Source organism: Nomia melanderi, chromosome 3 (assembly GCF_051020985.1).
Source record: "Nomia melanderi isolate GNS246 chromosome 3, iyNomMela1, whole genome shotgun sequence".
In the NCBI taxonomy this organism is placed as follows: domain Eukaryota; kingdom Metazoa; phylum Arthropoda; class Insecta; order Hymenoptera; family Halictidae; genus Nomia; species Nomia melanderi.
The window spans coordinates 12018722-12044482 of record NC_135001.1 but is presented as its reverse complement, the minus strand read 5'-3'; the positions used below and the strand labels follow the sequence as shown (position 1 = coordinate 12044482).

Genomic DNA, 25761 nt, shown 5'->3' with positions numbered 1-25761 from the left:
ATCACGTACGCAGCTCTGCAACTCCTTAAGTTAGGTAGTAGGGGAACCATTGCACGCGAGTCACTAGCTTGAGGGGTGGCAGTAGGACATCCCTACTACACACGAAATGCTAGGAATATGATTCTAGTAATAACACGAATTTTACGTAAAGTGGTTAGGACATTTATTTATTTGATTACTATACATACCTAAGTAAGTACACTATACTGTGCGTACACTGAGTGTTACAAACTTTTGTACTTATGTTAAAGTTGCTTTTCTGCTTCTAAAATGTTTATTTCAAGGGACATCAATGAAACAAAACTATTTTAGAAATATTGAATATGTATATTTAAGTGAATTGTCAATTATCTTGTGGTGTTATATTTTTTTAAAGGTATGCATACTTTCTCATATTTAGAAGAAGCGCTGGTTACTGTCAATTTAAAATACAAAAAACTGTTGTGGTTATTGTTATTAACAAATATTTTAATATATTAATGGTGTAGTCATCACGATATTGTCATCCTTAGTATTGTTATGACATCTTTAATTAAGACATTATAAAATTGTGTAACCTCGAAATATTTTATAAAATTTTTATGTCATTTCTTACAATAATATGTATATTAAACTAAAAATGAGAAAATATTTGAAATTTATTATAATTTAGTCCATTAAAAAACTTATTTTTAGACCAACAGTTATGAATACAACAATAAATTCTATAGAAAGTGGAGGTGATAAACGTATATCAGAAACAACCGTGCAAAGTGTTGCACAAAATCTAACTACAATGCAAAGCACACAAAATGTACAAAGCGTTGTACAAAGTAATATACAAAATATTCAGTCAACGCAAACTATAGTGAGTTCAATCGGAACGCCTAGTAATCATATAGGTAAATCAATATCAATGGATACAAATCCAAAGTTACCTCTAATGAAACCTGTAGTTCCATCTGGTACCACATCCACATTGGAAAATAATAAAATAACTACAACGGTAAAGAAACATCAATGCATGAATTTGTATAATCTTAACAAATCTTATCAAACCTTATCAAATTATAATTGACTGTTTATCTGTTTATAGCTTTGTTCTGTAGGTTCTACAGTAAGAATAATATCTCCAAGTATGTTAAATACAGTGGAACGTCAAAACCAACCACAAACACAACAGTTGTTACATCAAACGCAACAGGTGACAAATATGCCAGCAACTTATCATGTACCAAGAGGGCCGGCTGCAGTTGCAAATATATCTGCTCCAAGATCAACAGTGGCTACTCCTATTGTTAGAGCAAATACAGGGCAGACGGTTCCAACGACAAGGTCAGGGTATGTATGTAATGGAAACTAATGCTTATCAATTAATTAACATAAGTGATACAAAATCTGTTGTTAAGATTTAATAAAAGTGCCACTTCATTGTAAAACATGTACACACTATAAATCACAGTATGATAATAAAATTTATTTATTATACCTTTCAGAATAAGTACAACTATTTCAAACCCTCAATGGCAACCTAAAACAACATCCGTTGTATATGCTCAACCTCAGAGGCATCCTACACCACCAGTGGGTCGAGTTTCAAGACCACCATCCACTGTGTACTCCAGTCAGCAACCCCGTTTAATTACACCAACAGGCCAAGGAAGGTCTGTACAAGCCACAATGGTAACTGGAGTTCCGGGTACTCCCTCCAGATTAATAGCACCTGTTCTTCAAACAAATAATAGTATTACAAGACTGCCAGTTTCACAAAGTAGACTGCCTACGCCTCAAGTGACAAATGTATCGCAGACTGCACAATCTAGCAGGTCTTCTGCTCAAACTATTCAAGTAAATTGTTACATTTATTAATGATTAAGATTATCAAATAATATTATTATAATGATTAGATAAATTCTATATCAAACTTGTAGCCCAGCCAACCAAACAGATCTTTAAGTACTCCGGGGACAGTTAATCGCATAGCTGTATCAACGCCTGTAGTTGGAACTGCAAGTAGAATAAGTGGTACAGCATCCGTGACTGTTCAACCAACAGTAGGACGGCAATTATCGATTAACACAGTAGCCGGTCCGTCGGCTGGTACTGTAAGTCGAATTGTCATTCCATCTCAACAAGTAGGTATTGGAAAGCCAATTTTGCCATGTACCTATGACATCAAAAATATTTATTGAATATTCAATAAAATAAGTTTTATTTTAGGTACAACAACAACAACAACAACAACAACAACAACAACAGCAGCAGCAGCAGCAGCAGCAGCAGCAGCAGCAGCAGCAGCCGCCGCAGCAGCAGCAACAGCAGCAGCAACAATTACAATCCCAACAAGCACAGTCACAACAACAAACAGCTCCACGTGTAGTTCAAACAGTAACATCTTTGACAAATCTTAATACAGTATCAAGGGTGATCACTACAGCAGCAAGTACATCAAATGTAACCAGAATATCACAACCAACACCAACAACAGTTACTAGAATTACTGGGATGTCTTTACATCCTTTACCTCTAGCACCTGCAAGAGTTACTTCTGCACCTGTTAAAACAGTGCAAGCTCAAAACATCGGACCGACAGTTCAAATTAAACCTTCCCAACAGTCCGCATTACGGGTTTCTTCAGCTAGTAGTACAAACAGTAATTCGAATACGATGCCCGCTCAAGCTGTTCAAGGACAGTATTTACACCCACCACATACCACGACGTACTACTCCTTTGAACCTACAGGTAATTTGTTACCGTTGTTTCTGTTTTTACTTTTGAAACAAACTTACGTTGTTGCTGTTATGTAGGAACATATTCTCAATACCGACAAACACCAGTAAGATTATTTGTTGAACCAGGATATGATGAACCACATACCAAGCCAAATGCATCTCCAAGACCAAGTATACTTAGAAAAAGGGATCATGATAATTCACCAGTCAAAGGTATAAGAAAGTATAAAATTACATTTGCATTGTATATATGATTAATTTTTGCTTTTATTTGTTATGTTCATAATTTTGTATTACATAGATTGATTGATTTCATTTCACTTTTAGGTGTCGCAAAAAATTTGGTTCCTGTACTTGCCTCTCTACCACCTGTCACAACATCTAGCCCTCCTTGTTCGCCAAGAGGAGATCAAGATGGTGGAGGTTGTCAAAGTTCAGGATCCACCACAGTTTCAGCGACATCATCGCCAGGACTGGATGAAGAACCAGAACAATCTAGAATTACTTTGAATCCGACTATAGAAATGTCTCCGAGAAAGAAACCTCGAAAACAACAACTTACCAGTGTAGAATTAACAGAATCAAGATGCACGGAAGAAGAAATGCAATTTATTACGGAGGAAAGGATGAAGAAAGAGCTTAAAGAAGAACCGAAGGAAAAATCTTCTGATAAAAGACAAATTTCGAATGTTCAACGCGACATCATTAAATCTCCTACGCAACAAGCAACTGTTACAATAAGAGCGCGACCTACACCCAGTTTATTAGGTTTGTAAAAGGAAAGCTGAAACTGTTATGTATGATACAAAATAGTTTTTTTTCACAGGACCATCCTGGAAGAATAGGTGGGGTAGTAGACTACATCATTATAGGCGACCAAGCGAAGTCCGACCTCGTGAAGAAAGACGACCAACTGTTGCAGAAATAGCGCAACAAAAACACGTATTACAAAAGCTAAATGGTTGGAAAGTGTATCATCTTACAGCGCAAATGGAAGATATTGCTGATCTTGAAAAACAAGTACGTTTATAAATTGGTATAGATACTCTACATAGTTTTGCTTATCTAAAACTGTTAGTTATAATTTTTTGCGCTCATGCAGGTACACGAAAAATTGAAAACAACATTAACGATGCTCGAATCACAACAGAACATCAGGAATAGGCAAGATGATGGACTCGAACGTGTAAATGAACTGATTAAAGGAAATATGCAGCGTAGTAGCTTAATTAGCGAAGGAATGAATGAAGCGCGTATGCAGCTTAATGCTATATTTCAACATAAAGGACCTATTACCGATATTTTACAACGGTGCGGCAATAAACGGGCTCAAAAGAAGCGAGACAAATGAGCTAATATGTGCTTTGAAATCAAATTAAAAATGTGTTTCTAAAGAAACCTTACAGAAATAAGGTTCGGAACGGAATTATTTTTATCTGTGTCACAGAATCTATATTATAGATATAAAATAAATGGTTTTATAAGTCTATGACACGACTATGGCTAAACACGTTTATACTTTTATTATAAAAATCGCCGACTTTTTATTTTAATATAACACTTGTATTTGTTAAAGTGTCCTTTTATATTTTGTCGTGTTATAAAAGTATGTGTGTGTGTGTGTAAACGGGGTGGATGTTGTGCGCGCGCGCGCATGTGTGTGTGTGTAGTATACACGTTAAATCATGTATATACTTTTAAGTGTTCTACCGCATATGACTGTTAAAAGACACTTCGAGAAGAAAATTATAGAAATACGTGAAAGTTTTAATAACGTAAGAATAAAATAAACTCATGTTAATATTCGAAATATGAAATGCAAGATGCACGGTTTACACTGCTTTGTACATAAGTACTAATGTAACAAACACGGTACCTGAAGAGCATGTATGTTACCATGGTGACAACATATTCTGAAATCATTACTTAGTAACAATAACAGTATCATTTAATATTTAACCACTCAGTATTTGGAGAGGATTTTAAAGTAGTAGCCTACTAAAATATTATTAGTAGTGTAACAATATGTGGTGGGGATACAGTCCTGCACTGGATATACAACATGAAGTTAATGAAAGCAAAACTAATTGTTTAGGTGAGTGTCTCGAAGTATTAATTGTAGGTGCTGGTGATGCAAGACATATTGTGAAGACATTGGCATCATCGTATTTGCATCATGACCGTATTATTAAATATAATGTAATTGAATCAACATTGGAACAAGTTGGTAGATCTATCCTCTTACTAAGTACATGTTTAGAAAAAAATTTAGGTATGTATACAAGATTTTAAAATAATGAATTATAATTGTTCTGATTAAATACATTTTTTGATAAAAAAAATTAAATCCATTTAAGGGTTGCAAGAAGCAACTCGATATTACCTGGAAATATTTGGAAATACACTTGTAAGACCAGCAACTGCTAAGTATTTGATAAAGCTATCAAATAATTTGGCAGACATACCAACGGGCACAATCGATTGTCCTTGGTTAAGTTTAGAAAATTTTAAGCATAAGGATAAAGATCGGTTAGAAGCAATTTTCAAGTAAGTTTAATAGAACAAATTAAAATGTACATTTCTTTAATATTTTTAAGTTTTGACTTGGTCTGTAATATCTTTTGTAAGATTTTGGAAGCGTGCAACATGTGAAAATATTCCCATCGTAGAATACTGGGACCAAAGAGTTAGAAAGTCATTAAACACAAGATACGATTATCGTAATGGTGTTTTTGACTGGGATTATCATATTATTTTGAAATCTCGTGATGTCTCATACTTAACTGTACAAGAATATAGGTAAATTTTTCATACAACATTTTCATGTAAATACATTATACGACAAATATGTTTGTACACATAAACTTGGTATTTATTAATTTCAAAACTAGATTTTGGAGAAACAATGGTATTGCATTCACTTGGTTAGAGGGAGAACCTGTTAGAAGCAACCCAACACTATTAAGTAATATAATACAATATGGACCTGGATTTGTACATTATACTTATTTAGGAGAAATAACAAATGGTCCCTTTTTTACATGGATCTTAGAAGAATTAAAACATAATCGGTAAGATTTACCTTTTATTTTGTCTGAAATGTTAATATTATTCTTATTTTCTATATATAAATACGGGCATAACAATTTAGAAAGTATAGAGCAACAGATGTAGCTGAATATGAAATCATGCATTGCATTTATGAAATTAAAACCAAAGAACCATTATGCGAAGACCTGTTTGCATCACATAGAGACCGCTCCATTTTAAATAGTACAATAATAAGTGAGTCACCAAATAATGAAATGGAACAAGAATCATGGAAGAAGGAAGCAACTAAATACAAAACAGACAATATATTTTGGACAAATATTGAAAATCATAAGGTAACGTTAATAATTGAATAACATTGTATACATACTACTTTCTAAAATTTATAATATATCTTTAGGTCATTTTTCATCCTATAACTTCTATAGAGACACTCAAATTCAAGGCAGATTATGTCAATAGATTCGACTTTCTATGGGTAGCACATAACATGGTCAAACAATTGCCTAATCTTAGTCCATTATTAAAAAAAGGAGCAATTGTTTTAATTGAATTACAAAAGTATTTGATAGAAATACGAGAAGAAAAATTACACGACTTTGTAAAGGAACTGAAAGATAATGCAAAAAAATGTGGATTGCGTGAAATTGGTGACATAAATTCAAAAAAGCATTGCATTGCTAAGTTTTGCAAAACTTAAATAATTATATAGAACTAATGGAGTTTTTTTTATTTCCCCCCTCCCTCTATCTCTCTTTTTCAGCCGTGTGTATACGCGTGTACACGCACGTGGGCTAACCTACCTAACCTACCTACCTAACCTGCCTAACCTGCCTAACCTACCTACTAAACCCACCTAACCTGCCTAACCTACCTACTAAACCCATCTAACCTGCCTAACTTACCTACCTAAACTACCTACTAAACCCACCTAACCTGCCTAACCTACCTACTAAACCCACCTAACCTACCTAACTTACCTACTAAACCCACCTAACCTACCTAACCTACCTACTAAACCCACCTAACCTACCTGTTAAACCCACCTAACCTACCTAATCTACCTTCCTAACCTACCTAACCACCTACCTAACCTACTTTCCTGTTAAATCTGCTCGTTGATATAAATTTTCCAGAATTTCAAATAATCCTCCAAACCATGCGAAACAATTCGTTTCTACAGTTGAACGAGAGCGATTAAAAACTATTGCGGAAATTTTTTCACGGAACATTGTTCTCGCGAATAATTACACTTTTTTATGATTCGTTTGCATCGACGAAAGTTGAACGACCGAAACGTATCGACAAACGTTATACGTACTTTTCGTTTCCTGCATGAAAAACTACTGTAACGGAACAAAAGAAAAAATTGCTCGATTTCTGTTCCTCCTAAGTTTATTCTGAAGCTGGTATATCCCTGTTCGGCATTATATTAATACTTTTGAAAATTTTCTCTCCGTAATGAACACAGAGTTAAATACTGGTCTTAAAATTTCTTGATTTAATTGAATTATACAGACAGAGTATAATTTTCAGTTTGCATATCTTGCTCATTATATAAATAACTTTGAAATATATGTAAATCCTTGTAAGAGAAGATTTCAATTATCATACTGTTAATTCGATATTAATTCTAAAATACCAGATGTTGTAAACGATATAAATCGAAAATATACAGTCAAGCATTAAAACTTATGATAAATTAGTAATAGTTGAATTATTGTTTTTTTTTGGTACATAATAACCTTTTCTCCTGTGTAATATATACGACTAAAAATATTAACAAAATATTTGCAACTAGTATTAGTAACGTACAGAATGTTCGCAAAATCACTCCTTGGTTTCAAATGATTACAAAATCAAAATTTATTGGAATATTCTTTCACCTTTGTGGTTACAGTTTCATCAGTTCATAAAATTTCATGTGGTATCTATTACCTGTTACTGTAAATGCGATAATGGAACTCCGAACGGACTCTCCAAAGCATATTCGGCATGATCGCGTTTATAGCTTCAGTGATGCTATCCTGCAGATCATCCATAGTTGCAAGTAGAGGAGGTACGTATGTACATTCTGTCCTTCACGTACCTCCAAAGAAAAAAGTCGCAAACAGTAGTATCCGGTGACCTCGGGGGCCACTTGAGGAACACCTAGTCATTTTTTCTATTTTCTTCAAATGAATTTCACTGCTCGCTAGATAGAAAGATATAAATATTTCGAATTAATGTATTTGTTGTCGTTTTATTTATAAACATATCCCAAGAAATTTTGTATTTGTACACGTTTGAAATCAAAGAGTATTTTTGTGGGAATCCAGTATTATTATATTGATTAATGAACGATTTTCGTAAACTTTACTTTGAATTTCATTTCAAATGTAAAGAATAATCGTACATGTCATATATACATACACATGTACATACATATTATTCAATGGATGATGAAAGTATATATATGATTGAATGAATAAATAATAATAATATAATCATAAATATATTCAATGCTAACATATATCAAACATAAAGCTTACGCGCGTGTCGTTTGGTATGCGGTTTGTGTGTGTGTGTGTGTGTGCGTGTCGCACTTCGCATACATATAATAAAATGTTTATAAACCAAACATAATGGTACAAAATTCTAATAATTAAATAAAATATTATGAAAAAGAACATGCTTTTGAAATTACGATAATGAAATTGATAAAACAAAAATCACCAAATACTACTCGTATCATAGTGAAAAGTTAAATGCAGTATGGTTATGAGAATTACCCAAAATCGCGGGAAACGCGTCCTGTTGCTGTTCAGAGATTCGTGAGGTTCGGTTATAGTTTTTTACTATTAATATAAAAAAAGATGTTTAATGTAACAAAAACTATACTCTTGTGAAAAGATCAAACAAAATAGATTATTACTATTGTGTAACAGATACCAATACGTGTCGTTTTTCTGTAATATAAAGTAACCCTTGAAAATCGGCCATCGCAGCTATTTTCAGCGATAATGAAAATTGTTTTCAACGAGTGAGCCCTTTATATACAAGTTCCTAAGTTTATATCTCTCTAAGTGTTGAAGAAGCGTATAACGGTTCTTATTACTGTATTATTGTCCATCCAGAGTAATGAACATGTTGAATTAGTTAATAAACTATGAGCTCTATCAACGGAGTGAACAGCAAGGTGGGCATAATTACTGAATCAAGATTCGTCGATCACGGCAGTAATTTGGATGCAACAAGAAACAATTTTGAGTATGACAAAAAGAACTTTAATGTTGAATCTAACACGGCCACATCATGTAAAAGTCGGTATGGTAGGACAATAAAACCCAAATCTCCTAAAAATGAAATGGCTGGTTCTCCAAAGGCATGTTATGATTCTTTAAAATCAGTTTAAATTTGTCTAATTATAGTTACATAGAATTCCTAAAAACTAACGTGACATTAAATATAGTAATATAATTATTTAGATGAATATTATATTTTCTTTTTTGTGCTATATTTTTTTATACATTGAATAATCAGTAGAACTATTTTATAATCGAATATAATCTTATTGATATACTTATATTGTAGAGTAACAAGGTGTTGAAAGCCCGGAAATCTCAAAATTCATCCGACAGCAGTAACGAAAGCATGGATGAAAATAATGCGATCAATGACTTGGACGATACAAGTGATTCTTCCATTAGTTTGACCACCATGGATGAAACTGTTCCAAAGATAATTGGTTCATCTATACAGTGCAATTGGATATTAGGTCAATTAGCATGGGCTCGTGTTGGTAATTTCCCTTTCTGGCCTTGTGTAATAACATTAGATCCAATTTTAATGACGTACCATAGATTAAAAAGTAAGTCCATTTTATATTTAAAAATATATTTTATATTTTTACCATCTTTATGTGTCTCCATGTTTGTTTGTTTTTCCTGTTTCAAATTGATTTATACTTTCTAAAATAAATACTTGCTTCTCAAAAAAATTAATAATTAATATTGTTATCTCCAAATGTTGTTCAGTATACAATGATGCAATATCTAAGCTAAATATTGATAAGCTATAAGTAGTATATTTAACATGAATGATCCCATTTAATTATAACAAAATATAATTTGTTTGGCTAGCAACTGCCAGATCCCAGATATTAATGGTACATGTTCGATATTTTGGAGATAAAGGACGCCATAGTTGGGTTTCTTCAAACTCTATGATACCGTTCACTAATTTTGCTGATTTTAAGAAACTGTCAGAATCAGTGACTATAGAAGTTAAGAAGAGAGATGCAAAATATGCTGCTGCATTTGTAGTAAAACCTGGAATTAAATCTAAATGGGAAAGCGCAATAGAAGAAGCTATGGAAGTTCAACCAATGAGCAATGAAGACAGATCTAATATATTTAAACCTAAAGAGAAAAATACAAAAAACAGATCGCCAAAGATAACTGCATTAGATGAAAAAGATAAGGTTAACAAAAGAAAACATTCACACGATTCCAGTGGATTTGACATTAAACGTATTAAATCAGATAATGTAAATATTTAAAATTAATTATTAAGTTCGAACGAATATTTTCTTTACAATTATTAAATTATTATCAATTTGTAATTTAATAATATTGCAGGCATATGAATTGGAAAAATCGCAATACAAAACAGATGGAACAACATCTAAAATACTGAAACTGACAGAAAATGGTAAAAGTAATTCAAGACTTAATTCTGATACTCCTCCCTTGTCTCCTTTAAGCCAACGAGATTCCAATGATGAAGTCTCTGTTGCGCAGAAAGTGGAATTTAAGACTGAAGAGGATGTAGATGGTGTCTTTGAGGTTTATTATGAACGGAATAGAGATATGTTGGAAGATGAATACCCTGATGCATCAGAACAGGATATTAAGAAATATTTAAAAAAAACTTGGGACTCGATGAACTCCTCGTTTCGTAAAAAGTATCGATCGTATGTAACTTCAGACGCCTCTGCTACTCATATTAAAGAAAATTTATCGGATCAAGAAGATTTATCCACTGATGTGGAATCGAGTATGAAGGAGAATAAGAAATCTAGAATCAAAGTTGAAAAAGACGAAATGATTGCTTCAGAAACGAAAAAAAGTAGACCTTACAATCTCTTTAAGGGAATGAAGCAAGAGAAGGTGTGTCAGATATGTGAAAAAACTGGAAAGTTAACTAGATGTAAAGGACCTTGTTATTCATATTTTCATTTATCTTGTGTAAAACCTGGTGAATCCAGTCCAGAACATTCCATCGACGACAGTACAATGGATGATAAGATACTCGATGATATAAAGGAGATTAAACAAAACAATGTTGACGAAGATGAAAATAGCGGTATTTAATCAAAATTGAAATTTGGTGTATTCATCGTTGAGAATACCATTTAGTCGAATTTAATAAAATGAATGTTCTTATCAATTTAGGTAAAACCGATGAACAAGAAGATGAATTATTCAAATGCATTGATTGTTTGTCAGGTGTAGCACCTGCTTGCTTCATATGTAATGAAAGGGAAGGTGACAGAATAAGATGTACTGTCTTAGCCTGTGGAAAACATTATCACTCATCCTGTTTAAAATCGTGGCCGCAGGTAATAATGACAGAACTATCTTTAATGGTTTTAAACATGGTTGTGCAAAATGCATTATTGTTTTATTATGAATATTATTTTTTGTTAGTCTCATTGGCAAGGAGGTCGATTAACCTGCCCGTATCATATGTGTCACACGTGCAGTTCCGACAATCCTCAAGACAGTCATTCAAGAACCCCAAATGAGAAATTGGCACGTTGTGTTCGATGTCCTTCGTCTTATCATACATCTACTTCTTGTTTGCCTGCTGGTTCAGTGATTCTAACCGGCAGTCAAATAGTTTGCCCAAAGCATTATCAGGCACCCCATCCACCAGTAAATGCAGCATGGTGCTTTTTATGTACAAGAGGTGGAAGTCTTATTTGTTGCGACACGTGTCCAACTTCTTTTCATCTCGAGTGTCTAGGTAATTATATTTGTTTTATGTTTGGCAAAAGTCATAATAATGATAATTACGTTGATAATAGTAATAGAGTAGTGTCAATAGTAGTGTAGCAGTATTATTTCACAGTGATGGTGATGGTAATAGTACAAATAGCAACATTTACATCCGAAAATAGTAGTATGTAGTAGCAGTAATTGTATTGTCAATACATAAAGGTATTATAAGCAGCAATAACTCTAGGAATTGATGCGCCGGATGGTGCATTTATCTGTGAAGACTGTGAAACGGGCAGACTACCTTTATACGGGGAAATTGTGTGGGTTAAACTCGGTAATTATCGGTGGTGGCCATCCCGTATTTGCTATCCGCATCAAATTCCTGAGAACATAGAAGCTATACCTCACAGTCCTGGTAAATTTTGCGTGATGTTTTTGGGATCAAATAATTATTATTGGATACATAGGTAAGCAATTTCCGTCATATTTGAGGAATAATAAAATGCAGGATGTGTAGAAATCATAATGATTAATTATTTTTTCATTCTTTTCTTCTTCAGGGGTCGCGCTTTCCTTTATCAAGATGGTGACGCAAATATAAAACCACCGATCGGTAAAAAAAATAATAGAGACGATACTTACCGGAAAGCGTTAGAGGAAGCTAATGATATTCATCAGCGTTTAAAGGTTGAAAGAGCTGCTGCTAAGGATCATGGACCCCGAGGATTGAAACCACCACCTTACGTTAAATTGAAAGTAAAGCAGTTTTGTTTATATTTTTTCGCGTGTACAGTTATTTTTAGCAGAGTATTGATTTATAGATTATAATTTGTAATACGCGGTAACATCTATATTTATAGGTAAATAAACCCGTTGGGAATGTAAAACCGGTAGAAGTTGAAAGTATTGTTGCTTGTGATTGCGACGCAGAGTGGGAAAATCCGTGTGCACCAGGAACAGATTGCCTTAATCGAATATTATTAGTTGAATGTAGCCCTGGTATCTGTCCTGCTGGCCCGAAATGTAATAATCAGGCATTTGCGAGAAGACAATATCCTGCTATGGAACCGTTTCACACTGTTGCCCGTGGATGGGGTCTTAGAAGTTTAGAATACATTAAAGCAGGACAATTTGTTATCGAGTACGTAGGTGAAGTTATAGACGAAGCTGAATACAAACAAAGGCTGCATAGAAAAAAGGAATTAAAGAACGAGAATTTTTATTTTTTAACCATAGACAATAATAGAATGATAGATGCCGAACCAAAGGGCAATTTAAGTCGATTTATGAGTGAGTACCTTCCGCCTTTATCAAATGATGAAATAAAAAGGATGAATTTATACTTCCAAACTACTATTTTCGGAATACAGATCATTCATGTTCGCCAAACTGCGAGACTCAGAAATGGACGGTAAATGGAGACACGCGTATAGGTCTGTTTGCGTTATGCGATATAGAACCAGGTGAAGAATTAACTTTTAATTATAATTTAGCTTGCGACGGAGAAACTCGAAAGCCCTGCCTATGCGGTGCATCAAATTGTAGCGGATTTATAGGTTTAAAGGTACAGAAATCGCAGGTAACGACACCATCGATTCATCAAAAGAAATTTGAGAAATTGGACAAAATGAAACGTCAAAAGAGGTAAGCGATTCTCCGTGTACGTTTGCTCGCGATAAGCTTGATAATCAATCAGTTTTAATCCTATTATTAACCGTTCATAGGTCGAGAAAACATTTAACTTGTTGGGGCTGTGGACAAGAAATTGAAAAATTAGAAGACTTTGTAGTCTGTGACCAGAAGACATGTAACAAAAAATATCATAAAACATGTGTAGTTATCGACGATGTGGACTCCAGGTTTAGTTGTCCTTGGCATCATTGTACAGCATGTGGACGTAGAACATCAGCACATTGTTCTTTTTGCAGCGCTGCTTTCTGTCAAGGTAGTAACGTAATACGACAATAAAAACGCATAAGCGTCCTGAATAACTCTTAAACGTCCTGAGATAATAGTTGATAATAATGTTAATACTGTTGATAGTGCATTTGGAAAGGAATTTGTTTGAATACGGCGAGAAAGGTGGTTTTGTTTGTAAGCTACACGAAAATATGGAAATACAAAAATCATCCGTTGAAGATGAAAAAGATTATTCAGATAACGAGACCGATACGGATAGGGAATTTTCTCCCACGGGGTCTACTAGTCCACTTGTGACAATGGAAAAAGCTGTGCCACGCGAACCATCGCCAAGAGTTTCCATAGTAGAGGTGAGATGATGAAATTTTATAATAAGAGTACCATCGTGACATATTCTAAGAAAGGACAAGTAATGCAGTGCAGTGCAACTTTTGGATACTCATCCTAAGCTTTCTCACCCAAAATAATTTTATTTCCTTATATTCATTTACATTTAACGTAAAGCACGTTAGCGATAAATTGCGTTGGTGGTGGTAAAGCATGACAAGATTTTATAGAGGATATATTATGTATTAGTAGAATGTTTGGGCACCTTCTAATTCGTGATATTCATCGAATGTAAAAACAATTGCATTTTTAAATACTCCATACGGATACGTTTTCTCAGCACAATTCTGTATTCGACTATATTCACCGATGTAATTTACTTCATTCTATTCTACGTTCTAGTAATCCTGAATTTTATTTAACGCCGTACTGCGTTTGTCATGTGCATTGATGTTAATCTACAGGTCATAACACTCAACTGCAAAAGATATAAGATTATCGATGCACTTCTATAGAGAAAATATAATCGAAAATATATTATTTCTTGCTAGTAAATATTTCTGAAGAAGAAAAACTAATAACAATTAACCTTTTTCTTAAATTTTTTTTTTTTTTTTTTTTTTTTTTAATTATTTTTCATTGTTCCCAGCATCCTCTCCCTGACATTGGCAGTAGTGAGAAGTAGTAGCAAACAAACAAACATGTTCTGTTTAAGTTTATACGTTCAAGTGAGTGTACACATTTGCTATTATCTATTTGGATTTCTTCTAAACCATAATCGTAATCCTAGTAAGAGAAAAACTCCTAGTTTGCAGTTAACAAATAGTTTATTTATTGTTTATTTATTCGTGCAATTTTACGAATGTATTGGTGAGTAAATAATTTTTTTTAACGGAATAAATATTTAAATTGTGCCGTTGTACATATAGTTTTATTGTGGGCATCACGTAATTTCTTGCACTTTTTTTAATGCACGTAACTTAGCTACGAAACAGAGTTTATCTTTAAACTCGCATAAATTTCGTTGCTTTCCCGTTTATGTTCATATAACATGTAAATTTTTATGGAACAAAAGTCTCTTAAACAGCAATGTGACTTGTAGGTTCATCCAAGCAGTGAAGAAAGTGAGGAATCTCAAAGGGAGGATGACGAGGAAGTCATACAACCTAACGATTTTATACCATGTGAATACAATTCGAAAAATATGAAAAGGAAAACATTGCACCGATTGTCCCTTAGACTGAGGAAGGAGGAGAATCGGGTAGAAGAGTTGAATAACCTTACGTCTAGTCAACTGGAAGCCATAATTGGTGGTAGTTTATACGAATGAACCGTTTGTTCATAACAATCAAATAGATTTGAATAGTGAAATGTATGGTAATTCATTTATAATTTCCATGAATGATTACAGTGCAAACCATTGTAAGATAATAGTATATGCAGTGACATTCATTCCATGTCAAATAGATCAGTGAAAAATCAAATTTTAATGAAGTACGATTATGCTATTCAGAAAACAAACTCAATTTTTGAAATTATTAAATAACTATACTATACCTCATATATGTTTATCCAGTGATATACCTCCTTTATTCGTATATTCGTTTTTTCTATTTATTATATACAATGTTTTTTAAATAGTCGAGAAACATCTGAATTATTATTAGTTAATAAAAAATGTATGTAATCGTATCTGTATACATACATTTATATACAGTTATATACATATGTATCCACATAGAAATTATTTTGAAAGCAGAGCAAACATCTATTCCCGTAAATGTTCTTTGCTTCGTCAGATTGACATGGAACTGAATTCTGATCATCTTCAAACGAAATGTAACGTGTATACACTTGTTCGTGGTAATCATACATTTCAGTTTTCTAAGTGTGCGGTTGAGTATTTAACTTGAAACAGTGTGGCATACTAATTCAGTGCCTTGACTTAGTCAGGTTTAATTCAGACTCCAGTATGGATGAACTCTCGAGGGCCCAATATTTAATTTTACAATAATTCGGATACCAATTAGATAGCCTGTTTCTAATCATTTGGTTTCCATTTAAATCTTTATTCCAAATGTGAACAATTTGAATCGGTTGAGTAACACTTTCTCCACCGTTGAAACAATTATATATCTTTACACTGCCTTGTATATTTTAAAACATTTGTATCATGCGAAATATGTTATTTTTAAGGGTACTTAGCGTTAAGGCGACGATTAAACAAAATCATTATCCAATATTACACGATGATGAAGTTAAAAGTATCCTTTTTCTACGTGAGCGAATGAATCCCGTTCATAAATTCGTTCAAATTGTATTATTATTCATTGTCCAGTTAAAACTCGATAATGTACAATAGATAGAAAAATCATTTCATAGAACACAGCGTAGATGTGAATATCGTAGAGCCAAGAGGATATCATAAATTTCTCAATAGTGGTTTTGTTTGTGTACTTGAAATTGTATATACGAATAAGCGAGTCGTCAATGGAAATGCAAGATGAAAAATTAATGCACCTAAAAAAATTGTCTGTAATATAAGTAAAAATTATTATTATTTATGTTACTTGACAGTCTTTATCCTTAGTACGATTTTATTAATAATCTGAAGTACAGTTAAAAATTCTTTCAGTGAAGTGGATGCAAATACATATAATGTTTTTATATGGGTTGCTGATTTCTGATTATTTGTACAATTATGAATTTGTTTTGTTTTATTTTCTTTCATATACCTCGTATGTTGTATTATTTAGCGAAAGTATCTTTCCTGGTAAATTCTCACCAGAATTGTTAAAAATCTGCTCTGAGTACAAAAGCAAGATGTACTGGTCGTTCGAGTTTATGTAGTAGTTATTTTAGGAGGTAATTTTACAAGTCAAAGTAAAACTATGAACAAACGGCGAGATTACGATGATTCACCAATAGTGTTGCGCATCAAACAGATAGTATAAGCGCAAGTAGTAACATACCGTACGAAAAACAGAAACAATGGATACGCCACTATAGATGAATTATAATCGCCGATAACTCAAAAACGGGGAGATTTTTTGCTTTCTTAACTTTATCTTAGTTTGGCTTGTAAAGTTATTCCTTAAAGAGCTACACACAGTCGAACGCCTTGTAGAATCCATCGTGAAATGAATACGAATCTTATTCATTAGGTGTCACGATGTAACAGTTTTTTTTATTCGAATAATATGTGTTTAAACTGGGTGCAGATAAAAAATTAATGTGGAAAAAAGACACACAATAAAACAATAGAGGAATAACTTTTGCAAATATCTCTTACGAAAATAGGAAATGCAGATAAATAATAACATAAACCGTCCTTCTTGTCGTTGTTATTATTATAATATAACTAATTAGATAATATATTATTTAAAAATTCTTTTAAATTAATATAAGGAGAAATGAATTTCCTTCTTGACGGTCGTTAATCAAGTCTGAATCTTTCCATACAAAAAAAGATCTGGTAAACAAAAAATGATATACTAAGTAAGTAGTACTGTTTGGATAATTTCAATGTTATACCGACAATGTAATAAGTGAATTCGGTTTCATTTCCGAAACGTGTCGATCACATTCAATATACGATATATCGTATCACAATGCACAAAATTATAATAAATTAGAGCATGTATCATACTTCACTGCATTTACACTGAACGACTTTAATTCTCTAATTGCACGATTCGAATTCTTAAATGTAAAAGAACAATCATGCTGTCGATTCTTTACCATAATTCTGATAAAGCTTCGGACTCTCTTGTATCGAAGAAGTACTAGTACTTCTTAAACTAGGCAAATTGAGATCTGAATTTGATCTGGCAGACACAGTTTCCTCCATAGAAACTTGTTTTTCTCTCAATACCGGTGCAATAAAATTTTGTCCACCTGACAAATCCCTTTTCACCGCTTGTGTCTGTAAAACGAACAAGTTCAACGATATCGTTACAGTAATATAGTCAAGATACACGATCAAAGACAAATACATGAGGCAACATTTGTCAATCATACCTTTGACTTCGATGAAGGCAAGGTAGCTCCAGTAACAAGGCCCAAAATACTTGCTGCAAAACCGCTAAGTTGTACAGCGGCTAACGGTGATAAACCTTTTCTTACTAAGCCCAGCGCCAATAATGCGGCTTGAGCCAAAATTGGAGCGGCTCCGGTGGCGTTTGCCGCTGCCCCTGCTAACTGGCCGCCGCCAACACTTGGTCCGTACGCGAAGCACAAGTTATGCCTATCCACCTATTCAACATCAAACACAATAATACATCTGTTTAGTAATAGGATATTGTTATACCGTGAGCTAGTGAATTTAAATCTGAAACATTTAAACATACCAAATGTTTCACTACAAGATACAGCAGCCCAAAGGGAGTAATTAATGGACAGGCTAAACTGTACACCGTCGTCATAGTAAAAACTAAGACTAACCAAGCATAATGAGCACCCAGAGGAAATTCCCATAACACTGCTTTTCTAACGTGTACTCTTTCTGCTCTACTACGAGCCATACACAGCCTGAAGGTATACATCGCTAGTTCTGGGAATCTGACCAATTCCAATCCACTTCCAAGTAAGGCCGCGGTAATAACGTAATTTACAAATAGAGCACCCTATAAAAATACAGTGTTCTAGAATTTATCAACAAATATATTTAATGAAATTTCGAAACACGTTTATTGTATTATCATTGCGATCGTACCTGATCTGGTAAAAATACACAATCCCATCTTCCTGTGTCATTCAGAGGGTTCACGGTCCACTCTAAAAATGCCTGAGCACTGGTTAATCCTAAGCTAGGTAATATAAGAACCATAAGTAGTAACAGAAGTAATGTTTTTGTCATTAACGCCCGATTTAAACTGCTTCTGGTCCAATGTCGAACTAACGATTCACTTCTTGCCACTAATACGGGCATTAAAGCAGCTACACTGACCAACACTACGGTTGGAAGGAAAGATGAAACTACTGGGCTAAGATTCTTAATGTCTCCTGTAATTGGTAATTTGTTCAGAGCAGACACTATTACCTAAAACAAAGATTACGAGTATTACATTATCATTCTAATGTCCTGAAATCAGGTTTAAATGTATTTCGAATGTTCCGCAATACTACTTCGGCTGAAAATTACTTACAGCTGGTGTAGTAATAAAGAATAGTATGATACCCAAAGCAAAATTGACTAACACCGCATTCACATACCAATATGGTCTTGGTATACTCAGGTTTTCCCAAAAGATGTCGGATGGTGTTGGCGCATAATCTACAACCCATTTTATACTAGGTGACGAGCGTAACTGTTTACGCATCGTTTTAGCTGCGCCAGGTGTACCTTTGTATTATAATTACGAATGTTACTATGTTGTTTCGTTAAAAAAAAAATTATTAATTGTGAATTACTCGATTATTCGAATGGCCGTATATATTAATGCGATTATTCATTTTAAATTGAAAGTACATATTAATACAAAGATTTGCAAATAATAACAAACCTAAAGTCACAAAAGCTACTCCTAAAGGCCTACTCAATGATAGCCTTTTTTCTTCTTCGACTAATGCACTCAATCGTATTTCTTCATTCATATAAAAATCATGAGCATCAATTTGCTGTGAAAGAAATCATATATTTATTTTTAAATTTTTCTTACGAAAAATTGATTAGATTATGAATCTTTGCTATGGCACGTACACGTTTGCAGCAGAAACCCATCATTTGGCCACATGGATACGGATACATTTTTAAAGGTTCTCTCTTCTTTGCATAATTTTCACAATATAAACGTGCTTGTTCAGCGCAATCCCTTTCTGTGTCTAATGCTGAAAGTCGCTTAATATCATATGCTAATGTAACATCTTCTACTGTTAAAGTAGGAAATGCTTCTCTGCAAATAATTACAATGAAATACATCGAACGGAATTTATCATTATGCACAGTTTTATTTATAGTAAAAAAATTTTTGACTTTTGTATCTAAATAAAAATTTACATACTTAAAATAATCAATAAGTGTTTCAACTTTGCATTGATGTTTTGGTATTTCTGTAATCAACAGTGTTCTAGCTGCTAACTCACCACCATGTTTAGCATCTCGTACCTATGTATAATATCATTTTTATTATTTGATCGCTTACACTACAAAGAATTCGGTATGTATATGTATATGTATACATATATATAAAATTTTTGCAAGCTCAATACTGTACTTTTTTCAAAAAATGTTTCATAATGTAACCACCCACTGGTAAATAGAATAAAATGAGTATCGAATGCACCCAAATCCATGTAGACGTTGGATCTAAGTTGGACAATGTCGTGTGACCAAATGTTGTTTTGTCTCCTTGCATGTTTCCATGAAAATTAATTGGTAAAATTATACATAAGGATACGATAACCATCAAACAGGTTAAGATGATTAAATGACGCTCAAATGATATATAAAGTAAACCATCAGGTCCTGCTCGCTTCAATAGTTCATCATCGCTAAAATAATAATAAAAAACTATTGTTCCAAATGTTGATAAAATATTTTCCATCAATTTGTATTTGGTAGTTCTTTATTAAGTGTAAATATGACTTACATAATAACATGTATATTTATTTAAAATATTTTAATTGTACTTACGTTACTCTGAATGCAGTAACAATCCATGATAAGAAACCTCTATCGACCTGAGAAAGCTGTGAATTAACAGAAGTTTCTATACATAAAGCTTCTGTGTCTCTACCCTCATTGTCTCCATAAAATAATTCCATCCATCTTTCATCTGTTTTATTAAATAATGCGAGACGTCCATAATTCCATGCCTTTTTGCGTAACAAACCAAACAAAATAACAAGAAGCTGTGAAAATAAACAGCGATATTAGATACGAAAACTTCTAATTATATCTTTCATAAAAACAATTTACGCATTATATAAGATTTCAAATGTCTCTTTATATATATATATATATATATATAATTTTTACCGAAAATCCAATAAAATTTAGAAACAGGTTCTCAGGAATGCCTGCATAAACATCAGGTAATAGTGTTCCATTATGTCTTGGTATTGGAATGCATTTTTCTGTAGACGGAGTGTCATGTAGACTAGAGCTGAAACTTTAAAAGAATACCAATGTACCTAGAAGTTTTTATAAATATTTTTATTTAAAAAGAAATCTCTATTTAACATTTCTATTCTATGTATAAATTTCCTAAGCATAAATTGTCACACAAGATTTTTTTATTTAGTACATGAAAATGAAATTAAGTATAATATTATACAAAAAGCATATTATTGATATACTCTACACGTTCTAAATTTATGTAAATTTGCAATACACAATAAATCAAAGTATAATGTTTATTACCATGGATATCTACATTTACGCGTATATATGTACGCTTTATCTAAATGATTTGATACAGATTGTAACGAAATACTTGGATAACAACTGTGTGTTTGACGAAATGGACGCACTTGGTAACTGTCAAATTATATGTCCGTGCAATAATGAAATACAAGCACAAAATTTGAGTAAAGATCTGCAATTTTATACTTACTTAAAGGCAATATAATCCATACTTATGAAATGTTTATATTACTCTACTGTTAAATAAATACAAAGGTGCATGTTAACAAACGTGTCTATTTGACACATTGCATGCGAATGTCGTTAGTTATAACTTATAAGAAGTACTTGCAAGTGTACACATCGACATAGCCTAACCTGAATGGTATGATTACAATAAAAGATAACGCGATTTTAAATCAACCACGTTCCGCTGACATGAGCTTTGCTTTTGTTTAGACTGATCTATACGTCATGATTAGTCATCATATAAATTCATTTGTTACACGTAGAAATCATATTTTCTTGAAAAGTATATTTAAAAGAGATTATAATTAAAAACGAATTATTTGATAAAGGAATATACTTATATATGGATGCGCATACATAAACGATGTTATATACGAAATATTTTATTTTTATGAGTAATAAAAAAATCATTTTGAAAATTCACTTATTACAATATGTTTACCAAGATAATAAATTTATCAAATTTATTTCAATGATGGTTCAACATTTTTAACATAATATTTAATTTAATGTATAAACAAAAATTGAGTGGTTATTTCTATTAGATACAATTATATCTATGAGAGTAATTAAATGAATACAAATTTTCAAAAAAATATTTTATTCACAATCCACATTTGATATTATTTGAAAATATTTTAACATTTAAAGTCGTTGATACAGATGGAATGGTTGCAATTCACCTGTTGTAATGCAATCTAAAACCCAAGACTCTTTTAAACCTTTTGAATGAATTATAATTTTTGCAGCTTCTGGACATTCAGTAATCTGACCACCTGCAGTTTTTATAAGATCTTTCAGTGTATCGTATGGAGGTGTTGTGCCTTTTCCAATGTATATACTTCCACAGGCGGCAAACAATTCAGAAACATATGATGCCCCAAATAATTGTCTATCTTTACGATTTTCCTGAAAATTGTAAATATTAAATTATGTTTTTTATACAGAATGTTATATATTTTTTTATATATACTTATATATATATGTATATATACCAATACTGCTTTTGAAAAGTGCGTTATTTCATATTCTTCTGGATTTAACCATGAATTATTTTCTAATGATCTTAAAACCCATTCAAAGGTAACAAGCCAGCAACCACGTATGATTCCATGTAGTAAATTTATTGTTCGCACACCCGTGGTTACAACATGTGTTGTTCGTTTTGTAACGTTCGATTCAATTCTTGCGTGGCCAAGAGTTTTAATAACACTTTTAACAATGTTTTTATCACTAGCCAAAAGAAAGTGTAACATGTAACATACAAACATTGATAAAAGTATTCAAAAAAGAATGTAGAATAAAAATGTTTCTTACTCATTACATAAACCAGTTACAACTATATTTATTCTCTGTGTCTTTTTGTTTGATGGTTGTGTAGTGGGTACATTTTTTAACGTTTGAAACTCATTTAATGAATTTCTATTACAAATGTGAGCCTGCACTTTAGTAGCATTTCCTCTATTCTCCTCTAATCCTCCTAAAAAGTTTTCATTAGCAAATCGTTTAATAACAAATTTTTTGCTAATAACTTTCTTCGGTCTTTTTTGCTTTTTTGTATTGGAAAAAATAGTACAATCATTCTTTAATACCAACTGATCATAGTTCTTCCCATCAATACGTTTTACACCACTACCATTATCAACTATACTACGTTTGTTCTTTACATGTTGTTTTTTTCCTTTTTTATACCTGGTTCTTAGCATAGGCCGTTCAGGTAATATGTTTTCATTTTCCACTGGGGAAAAGGATAATAATTGTGAAGAATCATGTAAAGAAAGTAACTTCCTTTTACATTTACTTTTAACAGGAAGCCTTACACAAGACATATTGTGCGAAGAAGAATTATTTAATGTTAGTGATTTACTTGTGGCTTTTTCTTGTTCATGGGATAAATTTTTACATTTTTTGGATACATTTTGTTCTCTATAAAAAAAAAACAAAAAAATAAATATAATTTATATAAAAACTAAGATTTGTAAAGCTAAAAACAACATACTCACAGATGAGATGATTTAGTTTTAAAAGAATTCATTTCAATAGAATTTCTATGAATACTGTTGCTAACTATAGCATTTTGTTTTAATTGTGTTTTTAATAGAACTGAACGATATGCTGGATATGGGGTAGCTTCAACGTAGCTTTGACCATCTTGAATTTTATGTATGATTACATGAGACTTACTCATAATAAGATTAGCCTGATCTTGATATATTTTATTGCTTTTTGATTTCTGATCTTTTATCAGTCCAGTGCTTTCTATTTTAACTGAATTAGTTTTATCAATATCTCTTTTAACATTTTCACTTAATGCTTCATTTATGCTTATTGAGCTATTCAATTTCAATGATGTACTATCAATATTACTTACTTGCAAATGCAATTTATTTGATGTATTTAATGATGTATTCATTTGTAAAGAAGTACAAATTGTATTTACACTTTCCCTTGCTTCTTCCAAAATTGTTGAGCATATATTTTCATCCTTCTCATTTTCAATATTCTCATTCTTACTTTTCCTTATAGAATCTTTTTGTTTGGATTTATTTATGTTTCTATCATCTCTGCTTGATCCATTGATAGATGTGTTTACATTCAATGATGTCTTTGTTGTTTTTGCACTATGCTCTTCGAGTATTTGAGTATTTTTAAAATTATTACACAATGATTCAAAAACATGAGCACAATTATTTTCTAATACATTCTCCCCTAAAATTTTGTTATCCGATACATTATTTATATTATATTGAACAGAATCTTGATTATCTATTAATAAACATTTTCGTTGAATGTGTGTGATTTCCATGGGAATTATATCTTTCTTTGTATTTGGATGAAATGATGGATGATGTGTAATGTCATGTTGTATTTCATGATTGTTGTCTAATGTTTCATTATTTATCATTGTGGAACAACCAATAGGTACTGTCACAAATATACTATCATTTTCTGATATATTTAAACTTGAAGGGCATCTATCATTAGATGCAGTAGAACAATTGGTTTTATTACCTTTTGGTTCGTCGGCTAAAATCAATGCAGAGGATATGTTTAAAGAGATATTTGAATTACCAAAGTTTTTGTTCTTTCTAATTGACTTACTGCTATTGCTATACATTTTCTTGTCCACTTGGATTTGACGTGATATTGAAGAATTACATTTTGTAAGAAGATCATTTTTGTTTCTATCTTCTTTTAAATCAAACAACCGTCTTTTGTTTAATTTAAAATGCTGTCTTTGTTCTGCAGAACTATGACTTTTGTGTCTATCTTTGGGTGTACCATCAATACATAAGCAATTTAAATTGTTACTGCAGTCATTATTTTGAAATGTATCCGATTGATCATGTTTATCACTTAAAATTTCTTGTGTTTTAACGGAGAGTTTGTTTTGTGGGTCAAATATTTGTTTAGTTCTGAGTAAAATAACTTGCTTTAATTTTTTACAGTTTTTATCCAAAATTTCAGCATCGTTCTCTATTTTCTCTAAAACTATACTCGCATGTTTCAAAGGGATACTATGACCTGCGGTGCAACGTGTGTTGACGGACGTCTGTCCATTTCTAACACTATCATTGTATTTACTGTGTTCTGAGATTGCATTAGAAACGATTACAGTTGAAGGTACATTAACATTATATTTCACATTTACTTGCTCGGGCAAACTATTTTCAAAATTTGTTAAATTCGACGAACAACTTAAATTAACAGCCAACGAACTATGTTGATGTTCGAGGCTATCACTTTCATCCAATACGTATTTCTCAATTATTTTATTTTTATTTTTATTTGAACTCATTACTGACGGTTTTCTGAACAATAGTTGAGGGTAAAGTTTTCTTTTTAAGCGTGGGTTCAACAACTAATTTTTAAGAATACATTTTCAAAATACTCACACGTTACAGACTTCATTATAATACAGCATGGATTATTTGGTCACGTGATCAAAACTATATCAAGCTCAAAAATATAATGTTTATTACAATTATAAATATACATTGCCACACAATAGTACTGTCGTTATTTTAAATGAATGAAACTACATACTCATTTTAAATAAAAACAAAGATTTACATTTCTTAAATCATTGCATATGTAGTATCTAGATCATGTATACCTATGCATGTGTTTCTCATGCATTTATCTCCTTACTGTAAAAAATATCGAAATCAT

The 25761-nt window shown here is 32.3% G+C and overlaps 5 protein-coding genes across 17 annotated transcripts; 3 read left to right on the top strand and 2 right to left on the bottom strand.

Moving 5' to 3' along the window:
* Positions 1-28: 28 nt before the first annotated feature.
* On the top strand, positions 29-4657 carry LOC116428152 (uncharacterized). 4 transcript variants are annotated; one of them, XM_031979414.2, is made up of 10 exons: positions 29-192; positions 676-985; positions 1076-1320; positions 1476-1827; positions 1911-2114; positions 2200-2722; positions 2788-2925; positions 3040-3480; positions 3539-3732; positions 3815-4657. In XM_031979414.2, exons 2-10 carry the CDS (start codon positions 686-688, stop codon positions 4061-4063), a joined length of 2646 nt encoding a protein of 881 aa, XP_031835274.2. In that variant the 5' UTR covers positions 29-192; positions 676-685; the 3' UTR covers positions 4064-4657. The 4 variants fall into 4 exon arrangements, with proteins under 4 accessions (XP_031835274.2, XP_076221768.1, XP_031835275.2 ...); XM_076365653.1 differs by having other exon boundaries at positions 38-376; positions 1076-1314; XM_031979415.2 differs by having other exon boundaries at positions 38-376; positions 2839-2925.
* Positions 4658-4726: 69 nt separating this feature from the next.
* On the top strand, positions 4727-6472 carry Dnaaf3 (Dynein axonemal assembly factor 3). 2 transcript variants are annotated; one of them, XM_076365663.1, is made up of 6 exons: positions 4727-4984; positions 5070-5259; positions 5341-5511; positions 5604-5783; positions 5873-6098; positions 6164-6472. In XM_076365663.1, exons 1-6 carry the CDS (start codon positions 4738-4740, stop codon positions 6461-6463), a joined length of 1314 nt encoding a protein of 437 aa, XP_076221778.1. In that variant the 5' UTR covers positions 4727-4737; the 3' UTR covers positions 6464-6472. The 2 variants fall into 2 exon arrangements, with proteins under 2 accessions (XP_076221778.1, XP_031835281.1); XM_031979421.2 differs by having other exon boundaries at positions 5864-6098.
* A 1307-nt stretch (positions 6473-7779) lies between these two features.
* NSD (Nuclear receptor binding SET domain protein) lies at positions 7780-16239 on the top strand. 7 transcript variants are annotated; one of them, XM_031979392.2, is made up of 14 exons: positions 7780-7822; positions 8880-9127; positions 9337-9613; positions 9885-10291; positions 10383-11109; positions 11199-11365; positions 11454-11772; positions 11980-12214; positions 12308-12503; positions 12608-13037; positions 13118-13391; positions 13472-13692; positions 13791-14017; positions 15097-16239. In XM_031979392.2, exons 2-14 carry the CDS (start codon positions 8912-8914, stop codon positions 15322-15324), a joined length of 3924 nt encoding a protein of 1307 aa, XP_031835252.1. In that variant the 5' UTR covers positions 7780-7822; positions 8880-8911; the 3' UTR covers positions 15325-16239. The 7 variants fall into 7 exon arrangements, with proteins under 7 accessions (XP_031835252.1, XP_076221757.1, XP_031835254.1 ...); XM_076365642.1 differs by lacking the exon at positions 7780-7822 and adding an exon at positions 14644-14722 and having other exon boundaries at positions 8006-9127; positions 15097-15247; XM_031979394.2 differs by lacking the exon at positions 7780-7822 and having other exon boundaries at positions 8007-9127; positions 13118-13180; positions 13241-13391.
* A 144-nt stretch (positions 16240-16383) lies between these two features.
* On the bottom strand, positions 16384-21919 carry Tmem63 (transmembrane protein 63). Of its 2 annotated transcripts, none has more exons than XM_031979417.2 (12): positions 21551-21919; positions 20974-21106; positions 20629-20846; positions 20210-20486; positions 19997-20100; positions 19696-19888; positions 19499-19613; positions 19142-19338; positions 18709-19035; positions 18344-18619; positions 18015-18248; positions 16384-17919 (listed from the first exon to the last, which is right to left on the bottom strand). In XM_031979417.2, exons 1-12 carry the CDS (start codon positions 21568-21570, stop codon positions 17716-17718), a joined length of 2298 nt encoding a protein of 765 aa, XP_031835277.2. In that variant the 5' UTR covers positions 21571-21919; the 3' UTR covers positions 16384-17715. The 2 variants fall into 2 exon arrangements, with proteins under 2 accessions (XP_031835277.2, XP_076221769.1); XM_076365654.1 differs by lacking the exon at positions 21551-21919 and adding an exon at positions 21358-21522.
* Positions 21920-22172: 253 nt separating this feature from the next.
* Positions 22173-25745, bottom strand: MCPH1 (Microcephalin). Of its 2 annotated transcripts, XM_076365652.1 has the most exons (5): positions 24691-25745; positions 23592-24615; positions 22906-23514; positions 22584-22821; positions 22173-22497 (listed from the first exon to the last, which is right to left on the bottom strand). In XM_076365652.1, exons 1-5 carry the CDS (start codon positions 25385-25387, stop codon positions 22234-22236), a joined length of 2832 nt encoding a protein of 943 aa, XP_076221767.1. In that variant the 5' UTR covers positions 25388-25745; the 3' UTR covers positions 22173-22233. The 2 variants fall into 2 exon arrangements, with proteins under 2 accessions (XP_076221767.1, XP_076221765.1); XM_076365650.1 differs by having other exon boundaries at positions 23592-25745.
* Positions 25746-25761: the final 16 nt, after the last annotated feature.

Excerpts from the sequence above, each read along its gene's own strand:
- MCPH1 (XM_076365650.1), bottom strand. The coding sequence starts at position 25,387 with ATGAGTTCAAATAAAAATAAAAATAAAATAATTGAGAAATACGTATTG. Across the intron at positions 22,822-22,905 it reads GTAACTGGTTTATGTAATGA|TGATAAAAACATTGTTAAAA; the intron begins GTAAGAAACATT and ends TCTTTTGGCTAG. Across the intron at positions 22,498-22,583 it reads ACTTTTCAAAAGCAGTATTG|GAAAATCGTAAAGATAGACA; the intron begins GTATATATACAT and ends TACAATTTTCAG.
- Tmem63 (XM_031979417.2), bottom strand. The coding sequence starts at position 21,570 with ATGGATTATATTGCCTTTAA. Across the intron at positions 21,107-21,550 it reads ATGGATTATATTGCCTTTAA|TTTCAGCTCTAGTCTACATG; the intron begins GTAAGTATAAAA and ends ATTCTTTTAAAG. Across the intron at positions 19,036-19,141 it reads TCTTTATTACTACACCAGCT|GTAATAGTGTCTGCTCTGAA; the intron begins GTAAGTAATTTT and ends TCTTTGTTTTAG.
- LOC116428152 (XM_031979414.2), top strand. The coding sequence starts at position 686 with ATGAATACAACAATAAATTCTATAGAAAGTGGAGGTGATAAACGTATA. Across the intron at positions 986-1,075 it reads ATAATAAAATAACTACAACG|CTTTGTTCTGTAGGTTCTAC; the intron begins GTAAAGAAACAT and ends ATCTGTTTATAG. Across the intron at positions 3,481-3,538 it reads ACCTACACCCAGTTTATTAG|GACCATCCTGGAAGAATAGG; the intron begins GTTTGTAAAAGG and ends TTTTTTTCACAG.
- Dnaaf3 (XM_031979421.2), top strand. The coding sequence starts at position 4,738 with ATGTGGTGGGGATACAGTCCTGCACTGGATATACAACATGAAGTTAAT. Across the intron at positions 4,985-5,069 it reads ATGTTTAGAAAAAAATTTAG|GGTTGCAAGAAGCAACTCGA; the intron begins GTATGTATACAA and ends AATCCATTTAAG. Across the intron at positions 5,784-5,863 it reads GAAGAATTAAAACATAATCG|AAAGTATAGAGCAACAGATG; the intron begins GTAAGATTTACC and ends ATAACAATTTAG.
- NSD (XM_031979392.2), top strand. The coding sequence starts at position 8,912 with ATGAGCTCTATCAACGGAGTGAACAGCAAGGTGGGCATAATTACTGAA. Across the intron at positions 12,504-12,607 it reads CACCTTACGTTAAATTGAAA|GTAAATAAACCCGTTGGGAA; the intron begins GTAAAGCAGTTT and ends CTATATTTATAG. Across the intron at positions 13,693-13,790 it reads CAGCGCTGCTTTCTGTCAAG|TGCATTTGGAAAGGAATTTG; the intron begins GTAGTAACGTAA and ends TACTGTTGATAG.